The sequence below is a fragment of the Tenrec ecaudatus genome, chromosome 6 (genome assembly GCF_050624435.1).
Source record: "Tenrec ecaudatus isolate mTenEca1 chromosome 6, mTenEca1.hap1, whole genome shotgun sequence".
NCBI lineage: Eukaryota > Metazoa > Chordata > Mammalia > Afrosoricida > Tenrecidae > Tenrec > Tenrec ecaudatus.
The window spans coordinates 100,321,331-100,347,644 of NC_134535.1; the positions used below are offsets into that span (position 1 = coordinate 100,321,331).

At 37.9% G+C, this 26,314-nt stretch overlaps 1 protein-coding gene across 1 annotated transcript in view; it reads left to right on the top strand.

Annotated features, from left to right (window-relative positions):
- CAPRIN2 (caprin family member 2) overlaps positions 1–25,263 on the top strand; it is a 52,062-nt gene extending 26,799 nt beyond the window's left edge. The window contains exons 9-18 of the mRNA XM_075551914.1: positions 796–918; positions 2,830–2,911; positions 8,522–8,577; positions 12,215–12,319; positions 14,662–14,805; positions 16,710–16,872; positions 20,052–20,234; positions 20,947–21,047; positions 22,552–22,615; positions 24,343–25,263. Of these exons, the coding sequence (XP_075408029.1) occupies positions 796–918; positions 2,830–2,911; positions 8,522–8,577; positions 12,215–12,319; positions 14,662–14,805; positions 16,710–16,872; positions 20,052–20,234; positions 20,947–21,047; positions 22,552–22,615; positions 24,343–24,908 (1,587 nt within the window). The 3' untranslated portion in view covers positions 24,909–25,263. The remainder of the gene's footprint in view (positions 1–795; positions 919–2,829; positions 2,912–8,521; positions 8,578–12,214; positions 12,320–14,661; positions 14,806–16,709; positions 16,873–20,051; positions 20,235–20,946; positions 21,048–22,551; positions 22,616–24,342) is intronic.
- The last annotated feature ends 1,051 nt before the right edge of the window (positions 25,264–26,314 follow it).

The following is a 26,314-nucleotide window of genomic DNA, read 5'->3' on the forward strand; positions in this document are numbered from 1 at the left end:
ACTATTTATAGGAATGGAAAGCCTTGTCATTCTCCCATGGATCAATTGGTGGATTCAAACTTCTGACCAATGCATACCTTCTAGAGTTAGTAAATCCTATAGGACAGAGTAAAACTGTCCCTTTGGGTTTCTAAATTTAAAATCTTTATGGAAGCAGACTGGGGGTTTGAACTGCTGGCCTTTCAGTTAGCAGCTAAGATCGTTAACTTTTGTGCCACCAGGTGTCTTTGCACAAGGGCTAACCTTATAAACATCAGTAGCTCTCAAGAGTGTACTTACTTTATAACAAAATATAAAGGTATATATTTTTTCTATCCTAGGGTATATATACATGTGTATACTTTTAAAATATCTTAAGGGTTCTGAAATTAGATGCATCTTAAAAATAGATGTATATTTAATGTGGTAGTGATGTTTTTTTGGGGAAATTTTTTAATAGTGTGTTCCATAGCTGGCGGCATCTTATAGAAGAGCTGTGGTGAACAATATGGGCCTGTATGAGAGCATTCTTCTCAAGGAAGCTGCACTATCCTGGATCTTTCCTTTGAAAAGAGGATATTTTATGTTTTAGAAAGATCTCAATTCAAGTGGTTTGAAAGGGGGAAGAAATGTTAAAGTTGTTTAAATTGTTGAGAAAATGTATGTATTTGGAAATTACCTAAAGAGAAATCCAACAAATGGATATTGCTTTATTTTGATTTTATTAAGCTTTAGTAATAAGCTTATTACAAGTTAGAATCAGCTGGAAGCTATGGTCTTGATTTCACTCTTAGAGCTTATGGGCTTATTTTCTAGGTGCCTCAGCCTATGCATCCACCTATAGGTTCTTCCTCTACTCTTCCAAAGGATCCAGTTTTGCAGAAAGAACAACTGCAGGACCTGATGACCCAGATTCAAGGAACTTGTAATTTTATTCAGGTATGAGTCATTTAAAAAATAATCTTAATTATATACATGGGGCTTAACTACAGATCTGAAGTATTGGGAAGTTGTTAAGAGCCTAGATTCTGAGTTTAAATCTGACGGGCACTTCCTAGTGTTTTTTTTCTAGTCTGAAAATTGAGAATAATAGTTCCTACCTCCTAAGTTTGTTGGGAATAATATGTAAATTAAACATGTAAAAAGAGTAAAGAACTCAAGAATAATTTTTGCTGTAGATGATCTTTATTTTCCATTTACATTTTAAAGAACCTACTCTGTGCTTGGTATTCTATCAGGTGCCAGTGAGTATAGAAAACAGTAAGACCTTCATTGTCTTTAAAGAGTTTAGGTTTCAAAAAATTGTAAACTTATTCTAAAAAATTACTTAAAAACTAAGTACAAGATGCTGAATTAAATTGTGGTGTAGTATATTAATAAGAACTTTGGAGTAGTATATTAATAAGGCATGAAATGATCAAACATGATATACTGGCATAGTAGCAAAGAGATTGAACTTTGGAATTAGGCATAGACTTAAATCCTAGTTCTACTACCTGTGTCACCTATGAAACATTACTTAGTACCCTTGTCTTTGCTTATCTTTAAAATGAGAGAATTGCCCACCTCTTCAGAGTACTTCAGGACCAATAAAAAACTAAAATGATCACTACAGTTGTGGGAACCAGCTCCACAACTGAACTGGTCCTGAGGAATGGCTTGTGCAACTGTGGAAAATTGGAGACAGAATAAGCGGAGCATGGGCTCACCTTCCCTGATGTCAGGATCAAGAGAGAGAATGTATTTTCCAATGGGTTTATGTAGTCTTGGGCTTCCAGTCCTCTAGCAGGCACATACATAATATGGTGGGCAGGTAGTGGAGCAGTGGTTCTCAACCTGTGGGTTGCAATCCCTTTGGGGGTTGAATGACCCTTTCACAGGGGTCACCTGATTCATAACAGTAGCAAAATTACAGTTAGGAAGTAGCAACAAAAATAATTTTATGGCTGTGGGGTCACCACTACATGAGGAACTGTATTAAAGGGTCCCGGCATTAGGAAGGTTGAGAACCACTGTACTAGGGGCACATACATAATAGAGTAGGCAGATACTAGAGTTAAGTTGGCAGCTTAACCTTGGATGTCCCTGAGCTCTCTCCAGGGTCAGTCTATGATCAGTATCAAAAGGGAGTTGGCTGTGCCTTGTGTGGGACAGAAAATAGAACCTGGTTACTCATAAAGACTGATAGCCGCAGGCCACCTAGTGAGCAGCCAGATGTTTTTTATGGTAGCACCTTTATGGGGGGGGGGTTATAGTGGGAATGATTTTCAGTCTGGACAATGTATACTGGGAGTCATCTAGCTCCTAACTGTGAGAGCATCCTCACACTAAACACAGCCTTCCAAACCCTGTGATGATGAGTGTAGAGAATTTGGCCACTTACATTTCCATTCAGTCCCACAGTATTCCACATTCAGCATGCGGTTTATCTACTCAAAATGGTAGATACTTTTCTGGGAGAGTTGAGATAAAGAAATGGATGAAGCAAAGGTTTCTTGTTGTGAACATGTCTAACAGCATGAATAAATGGTTGAGATAAAATAATTAGACATTCTCACTGATTGAATATAATTAATGCCCCAGGTCAGTTAGGTCTTAGAATTACTACTGCAGTTTTTATACTTGTCACAACCTTAAGATTTGACTGTTAGTACTTTAGATTGGCTCTTAATGTCTTTTCTTACAACAAAGCTTTTAACATCTTGATATAATTATTAACATCTTGAAGTAGATACCTATAGCTAATACACTGTAGGCAGCCTTATGAACAACTTAGGTTCCCATGAATGATAATAGCTTTTTAAATGAATAATCTTCATTCCTACTCATCATTTAAAATCTTGCTTTTAGGATTCTGTCCTGGATTTTGACAAACCTTCAAGTGCAATTTCGTTGTCACAGCCGCCTTCAGCTCCTCCAAGTAGCCTAATAGGTATGTCATCATTTTGAAGGCTTGGAACAAACAACGTTAGGTCTGGTCGTTGTTTCTTTCACAAACCATGCCTACTCCTGACATTTTAAGGGTGGAGCTGTGTCTCTGTTAATTCAATCTAAACGTATCCATTGTTATCAGCATTACATTATAAGTAAATTGCCATTAGGAGATTATTTAACTTGGCTGACCTTGTGAGGTTTTTTTCCCTGCATATATATATATTTTAATTTAAAGTGAATTGACACTAATACACCATATGTTCTTATTTTGACACTCACCAAAAAAATCACCTGTAAAACCTGCTTTCTGTGACAAAGTACAGAAGACTTGGTCACATTTAACTCAGAACTAGAGCAGTGATTCTCCACCTTCCTAATGCCATGACCCTTTAATATAGTTCCTAATGTTGTGGTGACACCCCCATAAAATTATCTTTGTTGCTACTTCATCACTGTAATTTTGCTACTGTTATGAATCGTCATGTAAATATCTGATAGGCAGGATGTATTTTCATTGTTATAAATTGAACATAATTAAAGCATAGTGATTAATCACAAAAACAATACATAATTATATATCGTGAAATATTTGTTTCTAATTAAAAATAAATGAAGTTTTGTTTTGAAGCATAGTGTAGTATAGGTTACAGTCTTAATATAACAACAGTAAACTGCATCGCTACATTTTGCGACAGTATGCGTAAAAAGTCAACGTCAAGTACAAAGGTTGAGATGGCTTCTTTCTCACCAGATCAGAAATTCTCTAAAGATCATCTTCCACAACAGGTCTCCTTCTGTATTTAGACTTAATAACCAACAAGCTGGAAAACCCTGTTTCACAAAGATATGTTGTTGGAAATGGAAGAAGAAGGCGCAACACAATCTCAGACAGAACAGGACGTGACTGCAAACACTTGATCCAGAACTTTGTAATTGGCACTGTAGAGAAATCAGTTCTGGCTTCATCGGTGTTAATAAGTTCAATTAACCCCTCCTGTGCTGTCTCAGGAACATCTTCAACTTTGACTGTGAATGGGCAAGTGCAAATGGGGTGTCAGGTAGATTTGGAATGTATGATGAAATTTCATCTGCAAGCATTTGCAAGTGTGCCTTCACAGAAATTATCATAATACTTTTGTCTGGTGATCAGCCTCTCACACTATCACGGGTCCAGGAAGTGCAATTGTATGGTTAAAATATATAAAGGTTATAGTTAAGTCATAGAGAACAATATAGGAACGAGAGAGCAAAACAAAGAAGTCAGACACATTTCATGACAGTATGCTCACCTCAACCCTTCCTGTAGGTCCATGTGGGGATGTGGGAGGAGAGGAGGGCAGGAGAAAGCGGTTTATTTCTAATCAAGGCTTATATATCTTTTGGGAGCATGTAAGCACCTTGATTACAGATACAGACATATGTCACAGGAAGGGGTTGTACTATAAGCAATACAGTAATGGAAGGGGGACCATCTAAGGGTGTATACACTATAGGAACAGGAGGGATTATGGGTAAACGTGACAGGATGTATGGACCCCAGATTCATGATGGAAGCCTAACCTTGGTCACCCTTGAGTGGGCTTGACCTCCCTGGGCTCTCCTTCAGGCAAACAATCTACTACTGTCCTTATCAGAAGGAATTGGGCCCTACATAGAGTGGGACAGGCTATACAGTCTGATTGCTCTAGATAGCTTATAAAGGAGCGTAACCTCTGACCTGCTTTTGTTGGACCTCCAAGTGTATAGTTGTTTGCCATGTTTAGCAAGCAGCTAGGTTCGTCATATATTTAAGGGAGACAACCTGGGAGAAATCCAACAATAAATCCCACAAAAAATTAAATTTTATTTTCCTCTTATTATTATTATTATTTTTTTGCCAAAGCTGAAGTTTCATTTAGAATGATCAGATCTTTTCAGACAAATCGAGACATGTTGCATTTGGTCCTTGAAATGATCAATTTAACTCATTCAAGATGGCAAAGATATCAACCAAGTAAGCTATTTATTTTCTGCAGTTTTATCGCTGAAAAGTGCTTCGAACTGCCGTCTTGCTTTCTGATGTTTTGAGTTCATCACAAAACTCAAAAACACGTTTTCAAACTTCTCTCGCCAACCATCTCACTTCAGTGTGAAATAGCAGAGCATTATTTAGCGCATCCAATTCGTTGCAGTTGTGAAGATAGTCGACTGCTTAAAGTGCTCGCCTTAACAAAATTGACAGAACTTAGGACACTTTTCATTACTTCTGGTAGCTCTCGTGGCGGTGTCTTTCTTGATAATATTTACCAATGAATCATACAGTGAGTTCCGATGAGTTGGTGACTCATTCAGTACCAAACATTGAAATCCAGATTGACATCCTGGCATAACTGCAGCAGCATCTGTGCAAACACCACAAACCTTTTCCCAAGAGATCTTATGCTCTTTCAGAAATGAGCCAACTGAGTCAAATACATCACACGCAGTAGTTGTCTTTCCAAGATGTTTGGAAAAAGAAACTCATCTTTAAAGTTGCCATCATTAATGTATGTCACGTAAACCAGTAACTGTGAATAGTTTGCAACATCTGTAAATTCATCAAGCTGGATGCTAAATAGTGGAAGTGGAGCAGATTTAATATCCTAGATTACCTGATCAAGAATGTCAGCAGACATGTCATCTATTCTTCTGCGGACAGTGTCATTAGATAAGGAAATTGCAGTCAATTTCATAACAAATTCGTCTCTGATCATAACTCAATGTCTTTGGCTGCTGGCAACAGTAAATCCTCAGTAAAGGTGGGAGGTTTCATAGCTCTGGCGATTCTGAGTGCCACCAAATATGAAGCCTCAACGGCTGCTACGTTTTGTAGTTGGTATCCTTGCTGGTAAAGCTTGGATGTTTGCTATCAAAATGGTGTTTTAGTTTGTTCCGCTTCATAGATTTGGCTGATAGAACTTCACAACAAATAACACATTGTGGTTTCTCAATTCCTGCTGTAACTATTGAGGTAAAATCATACTGTAAAAAATCCTCACTATATTTTCCTCCTTCATGTTCTTCTCTACACGATCCATTGTCATGGGATGGTTTGCTACTGAAAATAATATATAACAATAGCTTTAATAATACAAAAGATGATACATGGCATAGTTCAGTCAATACAGTTCATTTGTTTTCTATGATTTACCATTCTGTGTAGTTTTTTTTTTTTTGCATACCTGTTACTATCACAAGGGGGCAGTATTCAACATCAATCCAGCTGAACTTTAAAAGACTGTTCAGCATCCAGATTATGTTCCCATGGGATATATATATATATATATATATATATATATATATATATATATATATAAAATATTTTATAGTAGTGGATGATTTTACAGTACATGAGTTTATATTTGCCCAGTAATTATATTTCATGAAGTGTTGTTTTACCTCCAATACTGCTGCTTTCAACACAGTAGCTGCTTTTTAACAGAGTAGCTGCTCTACACAGTAGCTCCTCTCTACAGGTGTGACTGGTCTGCGTAAGTACATTATGAAGCCAACCCTGTCACATAGACCTGTCTTTGTATGGGGTGTATGTTATGGGGTTGGTGTATGATGGCATCACACCTTGTATGTGGGTGTATCTGCATGTGGGCAGACCCGCCTGGAGATGGGTAGAGGAGGGGTGTCTCGGTTCCTAAGACCATCGGAAATATGTGTTTACTGATGATCATAGACAATCCCTTTGAAGGGGTCTTTTAACTCCCAAAGGGGTCGTGACCCACTAGTTGAGAATCGCACTAGAGAGCATTAACATCACAAACTGTAATAGACATTACATCCATACAAAAATTTCCCAGTCTTTATTGTAATAATGTACAGTCCAATTGCTACATGGCAAAGTAGGGTAGAAGAGAAACCAAAGCAAAAGCAAACTCAAGAAGAAAGCCATAGTCTAAAACTGTTATTTATCAGTTCAAATGTAGTAATCAAATCCATATCATTGGGTTCATTAAAACAAAACCTTCTACACTCTGCAGTGTATGATTTAACTTGTAACATAAAATTTAGAATTAGTAAATTTTAAAAACAAACAATTTTGCTATTACAGTAGCATCTTTAATTAAACACCTTGAAGGGAAACAAACTAAATATCAATTTTTATGAATTACTATAATATTCAAATGGGAAGTTATACATTGTTTTATTGTAAAAAGCTGTTAAAACCAAGATAACTGGTAAAAACTTTTTTTTTGTTATTTAATTTTTGCCTGTTTTTTCTTTTTTTTTTTGAAATCGTTTTATTAGGGGCTCATACAACTCTTATCACAATCCATACATACATCAGTTGTGTAAAGCACATTTGTGCATTCATTGCCCTCACCAGTCTCAAAACATTTGCTCTCCACCTAAGCCCCCAAATGGTTTTAAAGACAGTATTACCCAGTTTTTCGGCCCGTAAACTAAATTCAGATTAGAATTTTTAAATTATTTTCTTTTAGATACATAAATCCACGATTATAATCAATTAACAGTGTATTTAATCAAGGTTTATCTTTATCAAACATTGCGATTGTGTTATGAAAATGTTTAATATTACCATTTAACGTCCATTTAGCGAGGCAATCTCAGCTTTGGAACTTAAAAACAGAAAATAAGACATTTCAGGGAACATGTGACTCTGACCCTGACAAAAAAATCAAACCGAGCCAGTTTTGTACTTGTTGCTTCTGAAATATCCACTTTCAGCACTGATTTCATTTCCAAGAAGGGAGCAGATGCCAGCTTCTCCTGGGTGCGTGATTTTTTTAGAATCTTACGATGAGTGAATTGAAATACCTTTGAACTGTTTTTGCAATTTACTACATAGTGAATTCTGACCAGCCCTTGCTTGACTCCTTTGGACCTGAATTCTTGTATTGAGCCTTGGGATTCTGTGAGTGAAATTGCCATGGTGATACAGTGAAGAACTCTGTAACTAATAATGGTACCTAGATTTAAATCCGATGCTTCTAAGTGTAGGCTTTCTGCTCTGCACTACTTTCTCTTGGGAGAGTGACACAATCAAAACTGTGGCTGACCTGCAGTGACGGTCCACTTCCATAAGATTCATGGCCTTGGAAACCCCAGGGAAGCAGTTCTGTTTTGTCCTTTGGGTCACCGTGAGGCCAAATTGACTTAGTGGCAGTGGGTTTTGCTTTTAGCCAAAGTGATAGACATTGGTAAAGACACAGAAAATCAGGTCAATGTAAAGCATGCTAAGTGCATGAGTAAAGAGGAAGAAAAATCCTCAAAGGAGGATGACATAGCTAGCCGTACCTTGAAAGTTGTGTTAAGTGTATCATTTGATTGCATTTCATGAGGGACAGGTTTTATCTTCCAGAATCTGCTACTAGTCACTTTTAAATGTCCGAAATTGAAGTGCTGCTTTTGCTCACTTTACCATTGGACATCCCTGGGTGTCATAGTTGCAACTGTGATTTCTATTTCTTCTACAAGCCTCTCTCACTCTTGAAATCTCTCACTGAAGGTGCATAACACATTTGACACCTACTTCTCCAGCTTAAACTTTATTTGTATGGTATAAGTTTTAGCTCCTGCCCTCTCAGTGGTTGACTGTTTATTTCACTCTCTACAGCGTCAACAGAGCAGAATCTACCCAGTCCAAATGATTTCCTCCAAGCACCATTACAGGTAACAGCTCCACGTTTTTCATTTAGAGAAGATAAGTTTTTTGATTCATAGAAGATAGTCTTGTGGCAAGAAAAATCTGGCTTACTGATTCTAATATATCTAGCTAAATTATTAAAGATGTTCTCATGAGAACTAGTTTTTTAGATTCAAGATGACTGGGCCTAAAAAGATTTCCTGCTGACCTATCATAAGGATAAGCTGACTTCCGTAAGTAAAGTAAGCCTGCACAGTTCATAGATATCTTGTCTGAAGAGAATTCAGGCACACCTCCTTTTATCTTGCTTTCTCCGATAGTGTGCTTCGCAGCTGCTGCCTTTCTCAAAAAAAATGGAAGGTTAGTGGACGTCCTGCCTTGATCAAGTCTGTTGACATATTTTTCCAACAGTACCGGTGCTCCCTTTGTGTTATCTGTGTCACATTTTGCTAGTTCTTACAGTATTTCAGATTTTTTTCATAATGATGTTGTCCACATAGTAGACGGCCATACTGTTTAAGCTTAACTCTTTTTATGTACTTGGAACCCCCCATTTGTGTGGTTCCCATTCTTGCGATACCCACTTTATTGCCGTTTCTGGAACTGTACCTGCTGTAACTCCCAGTTATACTTGCATGCCTTTGTGTTGAACTCCCTAAATTTTGTGTTACCAGCATTAGTAAAAGATCTGGGGAAAGAAATGAATTTAGCTTAACTCCTGGCTTAACTATTTCCCCGCCACATGTAATAGCGTTCCAAGGAACTAATTTCTACAGAAACTTCCTTACAGATGAAAAGGTCTCAGATCCTGGAGATCTCTAACTGCCATGGTGCTGTCTCATCAACACTCTGGCCAAGCTTCACTACTTAAAAGCGATTGCAAGTCGTCTGCCTGTGACAGTTGATGGAACACTTTAAGTGGTTCAACAGTTGTAGTTTTTCCCTCCAAAAACTGTGTGTGAATAATGTTTGTTTACATTGGTTTATGTACAGGTGGATTAAGTGTGACTCAGTCTCTGAAATGTATTGGTGAAGCAAGGTATCTAAGTGGGGTTTGTTCTTCTTTTCCGTGCCCTATTCATTGCTTTAGCTAGTTGTTTATTCTAGCAATTTTGTCTATTCAGAGTTATTGTTAGTTGTTTATTCAAAAGCTATTTTCTTTGTAAAACCAGTGGTCTAGTTTAGTAGTCTTTAAGTGTACATATTCCTAGGTCTGACCTTAGCATGAAGGGTCAGTACCCACCCTGGGGTGGGCTCTAGGCATCTATGTTTTTAATATAAAGCTCTGTGTGAGAATCGTAAGCCACTCTGAGGACCACTGTTCTCAAGCATCGTGTTTACTCAGCACTGCTTCAGGTTCCTACACCAGTAGAGTTAACAGCAGTGATTTCGAAGCAAGAGTTCTCTCAGCTTTTAAGTAAGTATTAATATAAAGATCCTCTTTTTATCTTTCTTGTTAAGTGTTCCTTTTAATTATAATTTACAAATATTTTTTTTCAGAAGTGTTTCAAAAGCTTAGCTTATCAAGTGGATTGAGTTGTTTTTTGTTTTTAAAATTATTTCATTGGGGGCTCATACAGCTCTTACCACAATCCATGCATCCATCCACCCACTGTGTCAACCACATTTGTACATCTGTTGCCATCACCATTTCCAGGGCTGAGTGGTTTTAACATCTGTGAATCTTCTTGTAGCATTAGTGTCCTCACAATAGCCCAGGCCTTCTTTTTTTTGAGAAGCTGTTGCATTATTTTAATGAGAAGGCCAGAAGAAAACTTACTGTAGAAAATATTTCCATCTCATAAAAATGAATATATTTTGGTATTTTGGTCAGATCTGAACTGTAAACAATGTTCTAAGTGCAAATTGGACAGGAGGGGCTAGTGGTTGGAACTTGGCATTTTCACCTCCGTGTTTGCTCATTTTTAATCCTGATTCTTGACTGTCCTTCACAAGGAGTAGCATATGAGGGGGTGCCCCCTCAAAAAAACCTGGAATTGCATTGGGTGGAGCAGAGTTTATGTAGTATGCATTTTTCCAATTAGGTGAGTGTCAAACAACTTTCTCCGACTTAGTGTACCTAGTGGTGTCGCCTGTGATGGTTCTCTCTGGTCACATTGAAGTTTTTCATGAAAGCAGTTTCTCTTGAACCTCGTTTTTTTGTGATGGCCAATTTAAGAGAACAGCTTGTGAAATTTTGTTTCCTGCTTGGGAAAATGCCACAGAAACTGTTGTGATGTTGAACACAGCTTACAAGGACCGCGCTATGGGAAAAACTCAAGTGTACAAGTGGTTTTCTCATTTGAAAAAAGGTGAAATGTCCATTGATGACAAACCTTGTTCTGGACATCCGTCAACTTCCTGAATGGATGAAGATGTCGACTTGCAGTGCATTTGGAGTTGGTTCCACCAGGTCAGACTGTTAATCAAGCTTTCCAATTAGAGGTTCTAAAAAGATAGCTTAACAGTGTACAAAAAAAAGGCCTTGTTTGTGACAGGCGGGGGACTGGTTTTGTTACCACAACAATGTACCTGCTCACCCAGCCATCTCAGTGCACCAGTTTTTGGCAAAAAACCAGCATGCCTCTCTTACCCCACTCACCTGACTCACATGACCTTGCTCCTTTCGATTTCTTTTTGTTTCGTGAATGAAGAAGGACATGAAAGGACAGCAATTTGGCAACATAGAAGAGGTGAAGAAAAAAGCAAGGGAGGTGCTATCAGCCATCCAACAGATGAACTTGAAAAATGTTGCCGAAAATGGGATTGCAGATTTGACAAATGTATTAAGTGTAATGGTACTTTGAAGTTGCTAAGGTTGATTTGTTAAAAAGAAAAAAAAAGTAAATATATAGCTTTGGGAAAAGATTCCGGTTTTGTGTAGGGGTTTCCCTCGTATTGTGATGACTCTTGGAGAGTCACTGGGCATCACTGCTCTTGGTCAACTGATTTATGGCTTGGGCTTCTACAAGGTTCAGAGGTTACGGATGGCTTCATGAACACGTCATGTCTTTCCGTTCATCTTTTATGGGGTCTCTGGTAATACTTCTGTGCTGTATAATTCATTCCTTGTCACTGTCTGGGATCTTTATGGATCACAACCTTATTTCTTACTGTGTTTGCCCTAAGTATGTATTTAACGCTACCCTCTCAGCTTTAACTTTTTGCTGCCATTTTGCTTTACATAGAACTTCTCTTTCTTTTAAGACTTCTAACGGTTTAAGGCATTGAGAGCACTTGAGGAAAGCCACAGTGACTGAGAGCTCTTGCGGAGCTGTGCCAAGAGGGTTAAACGTGCCCTGTGCTCATCTGGCAGTGTCTTGATTAGTGAAGGTAGAGTTGGGTGTGCAGCTTTCCTGGTGAGCAGGCCTGGAAAAGTGTTGCAGAGTGCCTGGGTTGATCGTCAGCCCTGCCATCTTAGTGCAGCGCTGGGCACAGTACTTTGTTGCTTTGTCTCTGCCTCCTGTCAAGAGAATGGGACAGCTGCCTGCTTCATAGCACTGTTGTGAGGACTAAGTGTAGTAAATGTACGTATAGTGTTTCTCATAGTGCTTCGCACTAGTCCTTGCTCAGTATGAATGGCCGGTTAGGACGTCAGGGTTTAAGGGATATAGGTGAACAAAATAAGCCTTTTACAGTATTTTTGTGTCTTTCTGTGTCTAGGCTACTTCTTCTCCAGTTACCTGTAGCTCAAATGCTTGTCTGGTTACTGCAGATCAGGCTTCTTCCGGATCTGAAACTGAGATTGTGGCCTCAGAGACTCCTGCGGTAACAAGTGACAAAATGTCTTAATTTCTTTTCTGTCTTAAAGAATAGCAGAACTTGTTATCTTATGAACTACAGAGATGATCAGTTGAATGTATAACATTTATAGTTTACTAGTGTGTTGTTTAGGAGCCCCGGTGCAGGAGAGGGCTACACATTGGGCTACTAACCAAAAGGTTGGCAGTTCAAACTCAGCAGCTAGCTGCTCTGCAGGAGAAGGATCAGGCTTTCTGATCCCATAAAGATTCACAGTCTTGGGAACCCACAGAGCCAGTGCTGCTCATACAAAACCCATAGGGTTGCTGAGTTGAAATCAATTCAATGGCAGTGAATTTGAGTTTTGAATGTGTTCTTATCTGTAGATAGTGTGGTCCTGGAACTTAATAAGTAATTTTATTGTGGGTTTGCCATATGTTAATTTAATAAGGTATTATCACATATAATAAACATGCCCCCCAAAAAGTCAAGAGATCTAGGGAGGATTGTGTCAAATTTCTCACCATATTTACATTGAAGGAATACTTGGGAGAGAAATATTTATTTATCCATGTAACTGAAGACTCAATAAACTTGATGTTTATTCTTGAAAATGAGACTGTATTTTAGGTGCAAATTCAGCGAACAGATCAGACTCCCATGTGGCTTTTTAATACAGATTGTTCTGTGACGCTGGTCCGGTTGCTGGAGTACGCCCCATTCTCATTATTTTCTTTCTCTTCCATTGATGTGGCTTCCTTTCCCCTTTCTCGTCCCCTCTGTGCTGGTGGATACATGCTGACTGTGGTCTCTGGGGTGGCTTTAGGAGCACATTACTCAAGGGTGATAGTGCTTATTTGATAAGCATGTTTATTGTTTAGCTCCCAGGTGACTTCCATAAACAGTTTACTTCCAAGTTCAAAGGTTATTTTAGGGCGATAGTGTCAAAGGGGTCATCTAGTCTCTGTCAGTCTAGCAAAGCAAATTTTTAATTTTTTTGAAATTAAAAATTGTTTGACATTTTGATCCCTTTTTATCTGGAACCTTCTATTGTGTGTCTGGTTAGAACAGACAGTTCAATAGACATTGTAATGTTAATTTTAGCTCAATTGCGACAAGTATGGGTTTTTTTGGGGCTGATTTTATCAACAGAGAATTGTGTTTTTCCTTAATAATCCTACGTGATGATTTTTACTATGTTAGAATAAATCCTAGAGATTAGTAAGATAAATGTTGGGTAAATTTAGGTACTTTTGGCCCACCCCCTCATTAGTAACTTTTATACAAGAATATGTATTTCTTAAAGAATATGTATTCTTGTAAACCAAAAGAAACCCAAACTTTTTTCAGTTCATAGTGACCCTATAGGACAGAGTTGAATTGCTCCATAGGGTTTCTGAAGATGTATGTATATCTGCATGTAGATAGCTAGTAGGTTTGAACTTCTCTTGTGAAAAGTGCTCCTTGTATATTTATTTAAAAAAATAAAAGGTGAGTAAGGTAACTTGTGGGGACTAAATTAGCAACTCTCAGGGGTTTTTGCCCATAACTGTTAAAAAGAAAACAAACTTATTGCCATTGAGTTGATGCTGACTCCTAGTGACCCTATAAGACAGGGCAGAGCTGTCCTTTTCAAGACTCTTAGCTGTTTAGGAGAGTAGAAAGCCCTTTCTCTCGCCATAACTATTGAACACGACTGCATATTCATTTTAGGAAATGAGAAAATATAATCACTAATTTTTACAATGCTGACTTACTCGAAGCTGAACTTACTTGATTCCTCATCTAAAGAAGAAGAGATTGTTACCAAAAGGACTCACGCTGTGAACTTTGTGTAATCTGATGGGACTTGATTTTTGTTGTCTATTTAAACCTTTGAATTTATTATCTATTCCTTCAGATAAGAATTATTTAAGGTTGGTCAAGTTGGTTTTCTTTTTTAAGTAGCCAATTTAGCATTTACTAAGACGACTTTACAATGGAGAAAAATTGGCACTTAAGTAACTCTAACCCAAGGCATTTCTTCAGCCTGCTTCTGTTGTATAAATTGGAGTAATAATAGAATCTTCAAAGAAAAAAGATAATATGTCAGTGTTGGAAAAGGACTAGGAGCCTCATAGGAGGTTCAGCTGCTCATCTAGTGGGCTGATTAGTGAGACTTTTACTTAGCAAGCTGTGCAAAGCAAATACTAGTGTGCAGCCTCAGCGACTGAGATTTGAAACTGTAAGCAAAAGTTTTTCTTTTGCATACCTGTGTCCAGATGTCATCACTTAGAACTTGCTGACTTCGGCCAGTCTGGGGTGCATTGTGAATTAACTGCTTTTTTACATAGCAGGTGATTGGCTGACTTTGCATTTGTCTTTCTCAGGCAGCAGGTCCCCCAAGCAAGCAGCCATCTTCACTAGCATCTTCAAATACTCCCCTATCAATGGGCTCTGAGGGCTCCCAGTCACCTCCTGCAAGTAGTAGTTCAGTAGCCATTAGCACAGCGCCCTTTCAAGCCATGCAGACAGTGAGTATGAGATGTGAATGGTAATTGTAGTTCTTTATTCCTGTTAATTTGCCTTAGTTTGCTCGTACATCTAGTATCTGGTACTTTTGTCAAACATTTGACTTTTTAAATATTGTGGCTGGCAGAAGAAGGTTAAATTTACAACTTCAAGAATTTTAAATGTATGTTTTATTCATGACATTATTCTTTGAAAATTAGTAGCAGGTAAAGCTGAAGGATTCATGGTTTTTGTTTTTTTATAATCATTTTATTGAGACTCATATAGCTATCACAATCCATACATACATCCATTGTGTCGAGCACATTTGTACATTTGTTGCCCTCATCATTCTCAACACATTTGCTTTCTACTTGAGCCCTTAATATCAGCTCCTCATTTTCCTCCTCCTTCCCCCCTTCCTCATGAACCCTTCATAATTCATAAATTACTATTATTTTGTCATATCTTACACTGTCCGACACCTCCCTTCACCCACTTTTCATTTGTCCATCCCCCAGGGAGGAGGTTATATGTAGATCCTTGTAATCGGTTCCCCCTTCCTACCCCACCTTCCCTCCACCCTCCCAGTATAGTCACTCTCACCACTGGTCCTGAGGGGTTCATCGGTCCTGGATTCCCTGTGTTTCCAGTTCCTATCTACCAGTGTGCATCCTCTGGTCTAGTCAGATTTGTAAGGTACCATGATTTTCAAACATTTTTCAGCTCATTTCCCCCCCTCCCTCTCCCCCCCTCCCTCACGAACCCTTGAGGGACTCATGTTAAATAAGTGAAATGTGTAGGTGAAAAACACAAATAGCCTAATAGACTAACCATTACTAATACCACAATGCTATGGTGTTTCATAGCATCAGGAAGACTTGTTTTAAATCCATTGTGAAACTTTTACCTCATTTCTTTTTTTCTCACATGGGTTCTTGGAGGATTGTTTAGGTTTGTTTGGTGTTTTAAATTACTTAATTCCTCTATAGATTGTAGTTTAAAACATTTTTTAGGTTATAGCACAATTAGATGTGTATGTTTACATTCTTAAAAAACAGAATTTAGTGAGGTAATAATGACCTATCTATAGCTAAAATTAACAGTTGTCTCTTACAGAATGAAATAGAAACTTCTTCACCTGACCCTTAATAGCTTTTAAATCCTGGGGTATCACTTGACAGGCTTGTGTCTGCACCTTGCCTACAGCCTACTGTTTGTACATTCTTGTCATAATGACTATTTTGCTCAGACCAATCTGTTTTCTCTGTTTGAGTCCTAACCTATTCAAGTCTTAATCATTCACTCAACAGGCAGTTAGGAAGCCAGGAGATATGCTGCAATAAGAATACAGAAATAAAGAAAAAAAAAGACAAAACTTTTCTTGAAGACAAGTTTTTTTAAAAAGACAAGATTTTATATTTGATCAGTTTAGATTTTCTACAGAGACAAATAACCTAAAGTACATCTAGAGATAGATATTCATATATCTGTGAATATTAGGGGGCTTCATAAAATTCATAGAAAAGTAGAATTGAGAGGATGGAATTTTTACAATTCTTTGAGGCTTCCATGTGAGTGTGAGTGGGTAAATAAGTCAAGTGGTATTCTTTGTGTGGAAAACTGGAGCAAGATAGGAGAGTAGAGAGTAGTAAAAGCTTTTTTATATATGGACAGGACAGTGAACAGTAAGTGATGTTGTTCACCTCTAGTTTTGAATAAGGGCTTTCTTCCCCTCTATCATGTTCATTCTTATTAAGGATTATTATGACAGCATGGGAGCAGGAAGGTGAACTTTGCCCTAGGGCTTACATTCTTTCAGGAATCAAGTAGAAGTCTTTGGATGCTGTAGAATTTACCTAGATGTCACCTGTCATCATTATCTATGAAACTTCACGCATGACTCAGCTTATCTTTGTCTTTTAAGGTCTTTAATATCAATTTGCCTCCGCCGAAAGAACAAGAAGTCAAAGAACCCCCTTACTCACCAGACTACAATCAGAGTTTTACTACATCAAGCACACAAACACCACCTCAGGGCCAGCTGCCAGCCCTACACATAGAACAGACTCTCCTGTCTCAAGAGACCGGTAAGGTTTTTGCATATGACATTTTGAAGCCATAGTTGACAGCTCATCGAAGGGAAAAAGCATTGTGTTAGTGACACTTTAAAAGTTCTTTCCTCATTAGTTTGCATTATGTCATTCTGTGTTTCATCATGCCTTTGCCTTATTTATTGTCTATATTAATATATTTGAACACTTCATTGTGCATTAGGTGGATTTTACACAGCAAATTCGTTTTCAGTTCAATAATTCTTAAACGTATTGCTCCATGACAGTGGTTGCTGTCACTGCAGTGTGTCCGTTCTCTCCTCATTCCACCATGGATTCCTGGTTTCCATTTGTGAAGTTTTCTTGCCCTTCCTTGCCCTCTCATCTTGCCTTTGGGTGTTTGTTATCCCTTGGTCACATAGTTGATGTTTACTTGTTTGTTTTTTTCAAAACCATTTTATGGGGAGCTAATACAGATAGCATACCATTCCACAGTTCAATCACATGAAACAGTATTGTACAATTGCTACCACAGTTTCAAAACATTTTCCAAGAGTACATTTCTCAGGGCCCTTAATGTTTATTTTACAGGTTAGTTTGAAGTCCTGTAGAGGTAGAAATCTGATGGTCAATTTAACCTTAAAGTTGGCTTGTCTTTCTTTCATCTACTTACTCTGATTACCAAACGTAGTGGTTGTGGTGGTGCATTGTCTTAAGACACACTCTTGGAGATTTTTAGTGTTGGTACTTCAAACCCTATTGCATTGTTAGATGACATGAGGGATAGTATGCCTGAAGAAAGCAAAAGGTCATTAAAAAGACAAAAAAAAGAAAATAGCATAGTGGATGTCAGAAGAGACTCTGAATTTTGTTCTTGAATGTCGAGTAGCGAAAGCAAATAGAATGAACAATGAGGTTAAAAAGCTGAACAGAAGATTTCAAAGGGATGCTAGAGAAGATTAAACTATTGTCATGCATGTAATAACACTTGGAGTTTGAAAACCAAAAGGGAAGAACACACTTGGGTCTGTTTCTTTTTTCACACGGTCTATTTCAAACTGAAAGAACTGGAGGAAAAAAAACGCAAACCTCAAGTTGTTTTAGTGAAAGATTTTATAGGTAAAATATTGAATAATAGAGAAAAAATATCAAAAGATGGAATGAACATATATAGAGTCACTGTAACACAAATAATTGATTGATGTGTGATATAAAGCCATTTCATGAGGTGGCATATGCCTTCTGCAAACCACATGAAAGAAGCACACCAACATCCATGACACAAGGATTGCAATTTATATAATCCAAAACTGAAGGAGGGAATAGTATCCAAGCCTAAATTATGAGATTGTAGTTTACTTTTTTTATTGACTATGCAAAGGCATTTGATTGTGTGGATCATAACAAACTGGATAACGTTGTGCAGGATGGAAATTCCAGAACACATCATGGTGCTCCTGTGGAACCTGTATAAAGACCAAGAGACAGTTAGAGCACGACAAGGAAATATTTATGGTTTAAGTGCTGGAAGGGTGTGAGGATTGTATCCTTTCCCCATACTTACTCAGTCTGCATACTGAACAAATTATTTGGAAGCTGGACTATATAAAGAAGAATGCGCACCAAGATTGCATGAGGAATACTCATTAACAATCTGTGATATGCAGATAATACACCTTACTTTCTGAAAGAGGACTTGAAGCATTGCTGATGAAGTTCAATGACTTCAACCTGCAGTATGGGTTACAGCTTAACATTAAAAAAAATCACAGTTGCACTAAATAGACAATATCATGATAAAAGGAGAAAGATTGAAGTTATTGAGGATATAATTTTACTTTGATAATACAGTGGAAGCAGCTATCTAGCAATCAAGTGATGTACTGCACAGGATAAATATTCAAAAGACAAATTGAAATGTTAAAACGCAAACATGTCACCTTGAGGACTAAGGTGCACCTGACCTAAGCCATGGTATTTTCAGTCGCTTCAAATGCAAATAAAAGCAGAACACTGAATAAGCAAGAGTGAAGAAGGAAGAAATTGAATTAAATGTTGGTGAAGAATATTTGATATACCATACACTAACAGAAGAATGAATAAGTCCGCCTTGAAACAAATAAAGCTAGATTTCTCCTTCAAATTGAGGATGGCGAGACTTCAGTGAGATGTGACATAGTAGACGAAACAATGGGCTCCGAGCAGATCAATGAGTCTGTGGTTGATGCAGGATTGGGCACTGCCTTATTCTGTTGTGCATAGGTTTGCTAGAAGTCAGAGCTGACTTGTTGGCATGTAACAGCAGTAATGTTGAGTTTTTAGAAACTTAAGTTTGAGTGAAAGAATTGAGTATTCCAGGCATGTGGTTAATCAGAAGATGAGTTGTTAGGTGCTTCACAGTTGACTCTGACTCCTAGACACCGAATAGGCAACAGAACCAAACTCTGTTCTGTGCAGCACCACCCTCACAGTAGTAGCTGTGGTAGGGCCTATTGTTGCAGCCACGGTGGCACTACATCTCTTTCATCGATCCTTTGCTTTGCCAAGCATGAGGTTCTTTCCAGGGCCTGGTCGCTATTGATAATATACCCAAAGTATGTGAGATGAAATCTTGGCCATCGAGTATTGTGGCTGTACTCTTTCCAAGAGAGATTTGTTTCGTTTGTTCTACTAGTCCATGGCACTTTGAGTATTAGTTGCCATCACTGTAATGCAAATGGACCAGTTTGTCTGCATCCTTCCTAATTCACTGTTCAACTTTCACATAAGGCAATTGAAAAGACCGTGAGGAGCTTGTGCCAGGTGCACTTTAGTCCTCAAAGCAACATCTGTTCTTCTAAACTTTAAACAGGTTTTGTACAGATTTGGCCAATACCCAGTGCTTTCTTGACTGCTGCTTACGTGACCATTGATGTGGATGAAGAGGTTGTAAATGTCATTTTCTGGACCTGGGCACAAAGTGACTTGATTCTCTTCACAGCTGTACTGTGGAAAGACAGGATGGGTGATTTGCATAAAAAATGTTTTGGCATATGATTCCAATTTACAATGTTTATTAGAACTCTTTTACTCCTCATTCTTATTTTACATATATATATCTTTTTTTGGGAGAAAATTGTGTTAAAGATTTCACGTACAGTGACTTTTACGTACTAAGAATATTGGGTTCTTATTACTGTTTAACTCTTGCACTCTGCAACTCTTTCCTTAAGCAGCAAGTTATCAAACTGATGAGACTACTCAAGTCAGCAACGGTAGCCTTCCCTTTTACCCAGCACAGACGAATGTATTTCCCAGACCCACTCAGGCCTTTGTCAGTAACCAGGGATCTGTTAGAGGATGTGCTCGTGGTGGGAGATTACTAATCAACTCTTACCAGTCCACTGGTGGTTATAAAGGTATGCTCTGAATATGGTTTAATGATTCTAAATTATTTTGACTTTATAGTTATTTCATTCAAAACATTTTTACTTTCCCTTGTCCCCTTTGTCATTGCCATTTATGATGTCAGTGTCATTTATAATTCCCATTTTGCTTGGAACATTATATGTGAAAGCAGAACCTGTGACTTACTGAAGTAGAAGAGCTGACCATCTTGTTTTTCCAGGGATGGGGTTTGTTTTTCATATTTGAATGATTTCTCTTTAATTCTTTAGTTAATTGGCTACCCCTGCTCAGAATATAGCATACTTAGGCAATGCCTATTTTTTACCTGTTAGACTGTACTACTGATAGGAACTTAAGAATGTGATAGTGATATTCTCTTAAGTTTTAGATACTGTCTCAAGCATTCTAGTTATGCTTCACATGAACAAAAATACTCCAGATAGAGCTTTAAGTAAAGTACTAAATTGCCCTACTACCATCCCTATCCAACTCCCAGCTGTGTTCCAGCAATAGTGAATTTCTAAAACTGGTTAATTCAAAAAGTTCTAAAAGTGGTACGTTTTACTGTAGAAGCAATATTAAAATTTGCATAAGCAAAGTAAAAGCCTAAGGACAACAATATAAGTTAAGATCAATTGAACTTTTAAAGCTGGGTATCAAATTAAGACTATTTAAAAGTTTCATTATCACTTTCCTTATGATTTTATTTGAATTGTTTATTAGGTTTTGATACTTTTAGCGGACATCCTTCAATTGCCAATGGAAATTATAGCCAGCTGCAGTTCCAAAGTAGAGACTATTCTGGAACACCCTATTCCCAAAGGGTAAGAGTAGTTGTCATAGTTGACTAGTGGTACTGTGGCCACTAAGCTGTTGATTAAACTAACATGACTTGTGAACGCCCTGTGGAGAGTTGAGTTGGAATCTTTTTCAGAAACCCTAGGAAGATATATGATAGCAGCCTGTTGTATGAAACTTAGAAAGTGATAAGGGCTTTATTAATTATATTATACCTATTTTGAAATTTAAGAAGTTTTTAAGTGTGTACATGGTATACCAAACTGAGTTCTGTTGGTAACATACAAGGGGGCTTCAAACGGTTTGTGGAAAAGATGAAATTTAAAGATAATGGAATTTTTTCAGGAACTTCCAAAAGTCCCCTTTGTATAAGTACTTGGTGAACTTAAGTGTCTTAGAATCAGGAGTTAGATTTGACCTCTAGTTTCACTACTACTTTAACCATGTAGCCTTGAAGATATTACTTAAAATTTCTGCATTCAAGTTCCTCATCTGTTAGAAGTTTTGTGAGAATTTCCTTGATTGATATTTTCAATATTAAATGACCTAGTACACATAACACATTGCCATGTGTACACAAAGTATGCAAATACTAGCTGTTGTTACATTTCTAGATGTCTGTAACAGCTGCGGATTAAAATAGACAGAATAATAGAATGTTTTATTTTTTTCCCTCCCCCACTAAGTTTGGGGTGAAAATATAACATTTGCCAATTCAACTATTTATTCATACATGGAGCTATTTATTCTTAACAATGATATTTCAGTGTTGCTGCTTTAAATTTCTTCCTGAAGAAACATAAGAAATTGGTAATAATGCTGCTTATTACGAAAAGGGTTTGAGAGTCTGTGGTAGGACACTGAATTTTATTGTGCACCCTCTTGTCCTGTTTAAAATGTGTATTCTGTGTATTTTAAATTTCAGTTCTCATTATTCTCATAACTGTTGCAGACTCTGGCCTCCTCCATACTTGAGAGTCAATTTGAAATATTCTCTCTTGAATGTTTGTTTTTAATATACTAGACTACATTTACAGGCAATAAATTTATGCAAGGTTCTTATCCATCCCTCTCCCTTTCTTTCTCCAAAAACACAGCAGAGTTTATAATTATTTAAATCTTCACAGGATAATCTATAAACAGAGCAAGAATGAAAAAGTCTCTTTTGTTTTATTATCTCCTTTTATATTGAGTCGATGGATAGAGGACCATGCCATGTTTCTGCATTTGCCTCACTAATGGTGTCTCTGTAGGCTTTGCTTTTGGAAGTACTTGTGTATTTTATGGACGAGGTAGATAAATAGGTGAAGCTTGTTTTGCTGCTTCTAGCCTTGCTTTATTTGCTTTGCTTGGGATTTATAAATACCTGAGTCTCTTAGGTTGCTAGAGAAGGCCAGATGAAGCACTTAAGAGCACTTTAATCTTACAACTTCTGACAAGCCCAAGCAGTAACTCATTAGAGTACTGTATTAGCCACAGAAAGCACTGTTTTGATGCCAAGGTAAATGCTTTGTGTTCACATTCTCTCAGGAAAGTTTCCTGCAGTGTTATAAGCAAGGAACGCCATCTAGTGGTCCTCGAGGAAACTCAAGAGGTAAGTGTAATTAACTGAGTTGCTTATGTATCCATATAAACTTTCCGTATCCTCTGTCCAGTTCTTCTCAAAGTACAGTGCTTTCAGCATTTGTCTTGTTAAGGTTTGTCTGCTTAAATGTAGTATTGAAGTACTAAGGAAGATCTTAGACTACCAGAGTGGCTGTGGCAACCAAGTGTTAATTGAGTGATTTTAAAACATTAGCTTGACCCCAAAATGTGTTCTGACCTTTGTAGCTATATATGATCAGAGTCCCTGTGTGGTGCAGATAGCTAAGGTTTTCAGCTATTAATTTATAGGTTGAAAATCTGAGTCCACCAGCATGTACCCTGGAAGAAAGGTCTGGTAAATAACTTTGTGGAAAAATCAGCCATTGAAAACTCATGTGCATGATTCTGTTCTGAAATACAAGATGTCACCATGAGTTGACATAAAATGGACAGAAGCTGGATTTTACCTGTATCCTCACTGTGCTGCTGACTGCAAGGTCCGCAGTACAAAACTACCAGCCATTCCGCAGAAAAAGAATGAGGCTTTCCACTCCCATCTCCTGTAGAGAGTTACTGTCTTGGAAACCCACAGAGGCAGTTCTCCTCTACACTAAATCATCATTAGGAGTCAGAATTGACTCTAAGGTAGTGAGTTGTTTGAGTGCTGACTTCAAATAGCTTCATGTTATGTTTCAGGATGGTAATTTTAAATAAGGAGTGGGGTGGGCGTGTACTTCTGTATTCCTTGGAGCCCTCATGGTGCAGTGGTGAAGGGCTTGCTTCTCACCTGAAGGTCAGTATTTTTAATCCTGCTAATCTAGCTGCTCCTTGGGAGACATGTCGCAGTCAGCTTCCATAAAAATAGTGCCTTGGAAACACTGTGGGGCAGTTCGACTCTGACCTATGGTTTTATTATGAGTTGGAATTGACTGGACAGAAAGTCTTTTTAAAAAAAACAACAAACAAGTCTACATGATTGATGTATAAACAGTGACTTGAAACAAAACAAGATAATTAGAACACTTTTTAAAATGTGAGGGGACTATTAGTGGGACAGAAAATTGACAATTGCTAAGGTTTCACTAATTTTGTCACAAGAAAACAGAATTTTCTTTTTGAGAAAGTAGCCAATATTTATCCTGCCTTATTTCTGAGAAGTGTTTTTGTGTGCCACTTAAAACGTTTCATCATGCTTCATGACCTTGGAAATAAAGACCCAGTACTCACCATTGTCATCACTACCATAACAAAATTCTCTGAATGGCCAGTGTCTATTAGTTCCCACAATTAGTTTTTTCCTGTCTCAGTTTCCTGGATTCCTTTTACATTAGCTCCATTTAGAAGAGTGGTTTCTGAGGAATTAAGAGCTGGGTGAGAATTATGACAGAGAGAGGAAGGAATCAAGGGCGTAACCATATCTGGGATGTAGACTTTGCTAAACTTACCTTGTGGTAAGTTATTCCAACTTTATGAGGGTTTTCTTTTCTAAAAAGGAAAAAAAAAAAAACACCCACACCTATTAGACTAGGTTCCCTCTGGCCTTAGAATAGTGATATAAAAGGATACTGCCAGAAAATCTAGAAAAACATGAACTCATCAAACAATACTGCTTTGTTGTTTGGAAGTTACTATAAAATGGATTACTATCTGTGTCTTTATAGCCAACTAATGTTAAATATTGTGTTCAAAGATAACTACTTCATTATGAGAAATTCACTGTTACTAATCAAACAACAGGGTGGAATGATTCTTCTCAGGTGAACAGCCCAGAAAGTGACTGGGAAACCTTTAACAGTGTTGACTGTGAACATGGAGACGCGCGCAGCATGACTCCTGTGAATGTGCCAGTGACCAACCCTACAGCCACCGTACTGCCAGTACACTTCTATCCGCTGCCTCAGCAGATGCGTGTTGCCTTCTCAGCAGCCAGAACCTCTAATCTGGCTCCTGGAACTTTAGACCAACCTATTGTGTTTGATCTTCTTCTGAACAACTTGGGAGAGACTTTTGATCTTCAACTTGGTAGATTTAATTGCCCAGTGAACGGCACGTATGTTTTCATTTTTCACATGCTAAAGTTGGCAGTGAATGTGCCGCTGTATGTCAACCTCATGAAGAATGAAGAGGTCTTGGTATCTGCCTATGCCAATGATGGCGCTCCTGACCATGAAACTGCTAGTAATCATGCAGTTCTGCAGCTCTTCCAGGGAGACCAGATATGGTTACGTTTGCACAGGGGAGCAATTTATGGAAGCAGTTGGAAGTACTCCACATTTTCAGGCTATCTTCTTTATCAAGATTGAAAGTCAGTATAGAATTGGCAATAAAAGGAAGGTGTTCTCATTGTTCGCTTAAAGGGAAAAGAACTCTTTCCCTTATGACTGATTGGCTTAGGAAAGTGTCTTCATTCGTAGAGGATGGAGAAGGTCATTACTTTTCTTTCCTTCCCTCCTCGAGAGTAAATACTTCAGGTTGAATGACAGCACTAATCTGGCACCTTATAAATCGTGATAGAGCCTCACTAGTAAAGCTGTGAATGTATATTGTTTGCACTTAATTCCTTTACTGTATTAATGTTCAACTTACTAAACTGCTTGCCTCAAGTTCAGGCAAGTTAAAAAGCCTTCTGCCTCAATAATAATAAATTTATGTGCACCTTCAGTGTTCCTATTTGATTAAACATTTACAAATACATATTTGTTGTTTTTGTATTTATCACTGATCACTTCTTTTTTAATCACCCGAGTGGGCACTTGTTCATTATTCATTGTTTCATGTGAACTAAGAAGGTTTTCATATATAACAGTTCTTTCTCTTACTACACATGTAATTCGTTTAATGATTTGCTCCATTTTCCATGGGTCAGTCGCACATTCTCCTTTAAGATATTCTGCTATTTTGCAAAGGGCATGTGTCATCTTTTAGCTTTCTTTGAGTGTCGACTGCCTGTTTAATAACACAGTGTGAATCTGCTGTTTCAGTCACCGTGCCAACCCATCTGGTTGAGGTTCATCCTCTTCTTCACTGACCTACTTCACCAGTAAGATAGGATTCAGTGTGCAAGTAATACTGCTGGTCACCATCAGTAAAGCTTATGCTTTATCGTGGATTGTCAGTTTGATTTAAGGAGACAGAATGCTTATCAAAAAGCATTCAAAAGCACAGACTGTGATCAGGCAATGCTGTGTTTGCATTCTAACGCAACCCCTTGGTAACTGATCTTGGGAAGTTATTTACCTCTAAAATTGACATTTCTTTTAAGCCTGTTTTCCCAAATCTCAACTGAGGATGATAGTAGACCAATTTTGTAGAGCATTTGTGAAGCTAAGAGTATACGAGGAGGTACCCAAAAATGCCCAGAATTTTTTTCAAAGCTATGTATTTAAATTTTTCCCCCAAACAACCTTATCACCACCTTCAAAGTACTCTCCATTACACTTAATCCATTTTTCAAATATGTGACTCCTTTCTTGAAAACAGTTTCAAACATCTATTTGGATGGCTGACAGCACCTCTTTTTTTCTTTCACCTCTTCTACATTGCCAAATCGCTGTCCTTTCATGTCTCTCTTCATTTGCAGAAACAGAAAAATAGAACGGAGCAAAGTCAGGTGAGTAAGGTGTGGGGCAAAAGAAGCATGCTGTTTTTCCTTTTGCCAAAAACTGGCACATAGAACGCTACATGACCAGGTGCATTGTCCCAAAACCAA